The sequence below is a fragment of the Penaeus japonicus genome, unplaced genomic scaffold, assembly GCF_977035675.1.
Source record: "Penaeus japonicus unplaced genomic scaffold, GWHDUDI00000001_assembly GWHDUDI00000029, whole genome shotgun sequence".
NCBI lineage: Eukaryota > Metazoa > Arthropoda > Malacostraca > Decapoda > Penaeidae > Penaeus > Penaeus japonicus.
In genome coordinates, this window is record NW_028234431.1 from 18,931,672 (window position 1) to 18,936,439 (window position 4,768).

The 4,768-nt window shown below is 41.0% G+C and overlaps 2 protein-coding genes across 3 annotated transcripts in view; both read right to left on the bottom strand.

Moving 5' to 3' along the window:
- Nucleotides 1-1,841, bottom strand: part of LOC147468400 (uncharacterized) — a 12,949-nt gene extending 11,108 nt beyond the window's left edge. Inside the window, exons 1-5 of one of the 2 annotated variants that reach the window (XM_086553997.1) lie at nt 1,682-1,841; nt 1,336-1,543; nt 839-1,054; nt 346-489; nt 36-233 (exon numbers count right to left, since the gene is read on the bottom strand). In XM_086553997.1, the coding sequence (XP_086410123.1) occupies nt 111-233; nt 346-489; nt 839-1,054; nt 1,336-1,543; nt 1,682-1,728 (738 nt within the window). In that variant the 5' untranslated portion in view covers nt 1,729-1,841 and the 3' untranslated portion in view covers nt 36-110. Of the gene's footprint in view, nt 1-35; nt 234-345; nt 490-838; nt 1,055-1,335; nt 1,544-1,681 lie in introns of those variants that run through there. The other variant, XM_086553996.1, reaches the window with a different exon arrangement.
- Nucleotides 1,842-3,895: 2,054 nt separating this feature from the next.
- Nucleotides 3,896-4,768, bottom strand: part of LOC147468401 (uncharacterized) — a 47,134-nt gene continuing 46,261 nt past the window's right edge. The window contains exons 3-4 of the mRNA XM_086554003.1: nt 4,252-4,395; nt 3,896-4,139 (exon numbers count right to left, since the gene is read on the bottom strand). Coding sequence (XP_086410129.1) covers nt 4,017-4,139; nt 4,252-4,395 — 267 coding nt within the window. The 3' untranslated portion in view covers nt 3,896-4,016. The remainder of the gene's footprint in view (nt 4,140-4,251; nt 4,396-4,768) is intronic.

Here is a 4,768-nt window from a genome sequence, read left to right on the forward strand (position 1 = left end):
CAATATTGCATGTATATAAAGATAATAGAAACATCTACAAAGACCAAATAATATCCGTTGACGTGATCAAAGAAAAACATGCTTCCGAACCACGCATTATGGAACCGCGTTCAGCCATCGATGTGGGTTCCACATTTGCCTACAAAAGGATCCACGTTTTCCACGAGGCAGTGGAGCTTTGCGTTGCACCTGCCGTGTTCACCCCGAGCTCCTCCGCAGATTTCATTCGGTCCCTGCAAGACAAGAACATACATGCACATCATAAGGATATTGCTATCAATCGTAAAGTTATCCTGGGTCAAATAATGACGTGGTTCAACAATTACACAAGCACACGTGTCCTACCTTGGCACACTGGCACATGTTGCACCGATCCACGTAGGTTCCGTGGGCGCACTTCATGTCGGCGACTACGCTCTGCACGCACCCTTGGCCTGGCCTCCTGCCGCATCGGCTGGGCCCTGCGGAGACTCCGGGATGAAAGGGCCTCTGGAAAAGGATAAAGAGGACGATTATAACAGCATTGATAATGATAGCTGGTTGGCAAGGCGAGGTGATAAAGCATGTTTGAAGGAATAGTCTATGTCTTCTTGTTGAAAGTAAATAATTCTGTCTTTAAAAGATGAAAAAATGAGAACATGGTTAATTAATAGATAAAAAAAGGTACCACACAAATTCATATTACCGCAATATCAAACTGTGGCTTCAAAACACAGCACAGACAAACTGCTCACTCAAATACACTCCTTCTTTCACTCACACATTACCATTCAATTACTCACTCACCCATATACCGATATCACCCCCTTATCCGGAACCTAACACACTCCCTCCTTACCTGCATGCACTTGCACATGTTGCACGAATCAACGTGGGTTCCGTGGGCGCAGTTCAGATCGAGAACGATGCTCTTCACGCATCCTAGGCCTACCCTCTGGCCGCATCCCACAGGCCCTGCGGAGACCCCAGCTGGGTAGGGTCTTCCGGCCACCAGAGAGAGAGAAGAACGAGGTCCTTGTGCACTGACATAGAGAGGAATCTTTTCGATCGGGCCCTGGGAATTGATAAAAATAACGATAATAACAACCGTGATAATAATCATAAATCGGTGGCAGAGTAGGAGAATACAACCTGTTGGAAGGGGTGGCTCATGTAAGTGATGTATATTCATTCATTGTGGTGACTTGTTTCAAAGACAATTGGTGATGTAAAATAATTAAGTACATTGGTGATGTGAAATAATTAAGTACATTTTTTTCCAATCATATATATATTTTGATCAAACACACAAATATTGAACTGTGGCTCTTGAATTACCCCGCAATCATTCCTCACCTTAGTACACTTGCACATGTTGCACGAATCCACGTAGGTTCCGTGGGCGCAGTTCAGATCGAGAACGATGCTCTTCACGCATCCTAGGCCTACCCTCTGGCCGCATCCCACAGGCCCTGCGGAGACCCCAGCTGGGTAGGGTCTTCCGGCCACCAGAGAGAGAGAGGAACCAGGTCCTTGCCAAGGATTCCCATGTGCTTGTCCATTACTGGAAGGAGATTTTTAAAAACATCTCTTCATGAGGAAAAATAGTTATATAAGTTTTAAAAAATAACAAAAAGTAAAGAAAGGAAACAAAAACACAGGAAACTAAACCATGCACTAAGACAAAAAGAGAACTCCTCACCTGCTGACGAAGAGGAAGCACGCGGCGAGGAGGAGGACGCTCTTCATCTCGGTGAGTTCGAAGCAGGAAGACTGAGTGACATTAAGCTCCTTCTTTCGGTCCTTATAAGCCTTGGCGTGTTACCTTCAACCCGCTCACCTTTCCACCGCTAACCTTCTCTCCTTACGATTATGTCTATGTTCTCCAGTATTGGAAAATCTGCTACGCTATTGTTTTGTTTTGTAACTTGTCTTTGATCTTCCCTGAAATGGATAACATGGCACGCGTGGGTGTGCACACGCATTTGCCGAAGATTTTATGATAGAAATGTGTACAATTAGAGATCTTTCCCTTCGTGAATAAGGCCACATAGGTGATTGACATTTCATGAAGTCATTGTTAACGCCAGAAAGAACACAAACACAAATAATTCTATATCAATAACAGTATACTTTCTGTTTGTAGTGATCGACTGTTTTTTTTTTTTTCATTCTTTCTTTTTTCTTTTTAGTTGCTTTATTCCTTCTTTAAGTGACTGTGAATTCTAGCTTTGCAGAAGATATAATTGAAAGCATATACAGTGCATTACTCAAAGACGTCTAAGCATTACAAACAACCCGCCTGGTCGGACAGAAACTGACATGATCTTTACCATCCACATTTGCTGGAAACATCAGGTGTTGTGTATTGCGATATTGAAATCGTCTGTTTCTTAAAAGAGAAGAAATAAAAAGAACTATTAGAACGAAGAATGTTTCATTGAGAAAGAAATACTACCTTCAATTGTATTCCATGATTTAGCATCCAACCGCTTCAATGCAATTGATGACTAACCGATCATGAATATTCAAGACAAGCACAGTGACGTTTTAAAATGCCAGACACCAATTGTTTCCATTGGCCAGGTACTACAAACTCGGAAAAAAATTACATGGCTCTGTTACAAAAGACTTTGTTATTTACATATCCGTTAAATTATGGACTTTATATCTTTTTGTTATTTGTATGAATAAGATCCGCATTACTTCTTTGTTATTCATTTATATAGTGATACTAATGATTAGATCTTACTATGCTAATATAATTACTATGATTATCATTCATGATGTTTATTATCATCATAATTGTCATCGCTACTGTTAACATTATTACCATCATTTTTGTCATTATCATCATCATTATTTCTACCACCATCCTTATCATTATCATAATCAAACGTGTTATAATCATCATCATTACTATTTTCATAATCATTGATATATATTTATTGCGAAGATCATCATTATTATTGTCATTCTAATTATGATACACCATATGTATTGTAGATATGTTATTAATATACAGAAGAGTAATTAGACGATCGATATAAATGGCTTTGAGAAATGTTCTGTAAAAATTTAACCTTTCGTTTACTTCCTTTCCCGTGTTTCCTTTTCTCTCTTCCTTTCGTCTTTTCTCTTCTCCAGTGTTGGTGGTGTGCTTGTATGTGACTGCAAGGCACTGATATTGCTTACCATGTGACCAAAGATACTGATTATGCTTTTCCATATAATTCAGTGCTATAATGCTAGCAGTCTGTTTGACCTGACGTTTCCTGTTTCCTGTGCCCCTTCTGCCTCTAAACTGCAGCCACTCTGCAGCTGTGCTTGCTAGCGGAAACCCTGAGGCGTACAAAGCGACTCAAGGTTCGTACTTAAGAAGGACACAGAAGGAACCCAGATCAGACAGAGAAGGCACAGAGACAGAGAGAAGAACAGGCCAGAGCCTTCGGCCGGAGCCAAGTGCCTTAACCAAGTCCACCAATACAGACCATGATACGTGAACGTCAGTCTGTCTGATCCACAAGCGAAGTTAGTGGATCACAACCGCTGGCATCGAGAGAGTTACAGTGACTAGACTTGTATGTATTATATGTATTGTTTGTATGTATAAATATATACAGTGAATTTGTTTCCATGTCTCATCGTTGCTCTCATTACATTACTAAAAATAAGAAAGAATGTACCTCATCGGAGAGACGACATGCAAAAAAACACATTAATTCTGATCACTGATAATCATTCTTCTTACTCTCTTTTTCCCTCTCCCTCTCTTTCTCTCTGACGTGGCAGAAAATTCTCAATAATCAGTCTCAATCTCTCTCTTTCTCTCTCTCTCTTTCTCTGCAGCATCATAATTCACATGAAATATTTGAAACCTTAAGCAAACACAACCAAGAAGGTAAAATACTTAATATATTTTCAGTAGTTTAATCTCACGTAGATTTCACTATTACATATATACAAAGACCAAAGAATATCCATTTGACGTGATCAGAGAAAAACATGCTTCTGAACCACACAATATAGAACCGCGTTCAGCCATCGATGTGGGTTCCACATTTGCCCACAAAATGATCCACGCTTTCCTTGAAGCAATGGAGCTTTGTGGTGCACCTGCCGTGTTCACCCCGAGCTCCTCCGCAGATTTCATTCGGTCCCTGCGAGACAAGAACATACATGTCCATCAGAAGGAAACTGCTATAAATCGTAAAGTTATCCTGGGTCAAATAATGGGTGGGTTCAACAATCACGCAAGCACACGTGTCCTACCTTGGCACACTGGCACATGTTGCACCGATCCACGTAGGTTCCGTGGGCGCACTTCATGTCGGCGACTACGCTCTGCACGCACCCTTGGCCTGGCCTCCTGCCGCATCGGCTGGGCCCTGCGGAGACTCCGGGATGAAAGGGCTCCTGGAAAATCATGAAGAGGACGATTATAATAGTATTGATAATGATACCTACTTGGTAAGGCGAGATGATAAAGCATGTTTGAAGGAATAGTCTATGTCTTCTTGTTGAAAGTGAATAATTCTGTCTTTAAAAGATGAAAAAATGAGAACATGGTTAATTAATAAATAAAAAGAATACCACGCAAATTCCTATTACCGCAATATCAAACTGTGGCTGCAAAATACATAGCACAGACAAACTGCTCACTCAAATACACTCCTTCTTTCACTCACACACTCACATTCAATTACTCACTCACCCATATACCGATATTACCCCCCTATCCGGCACCTAACACACTCCCTCCTTACCTGCATGCACTTGCACATGTTGC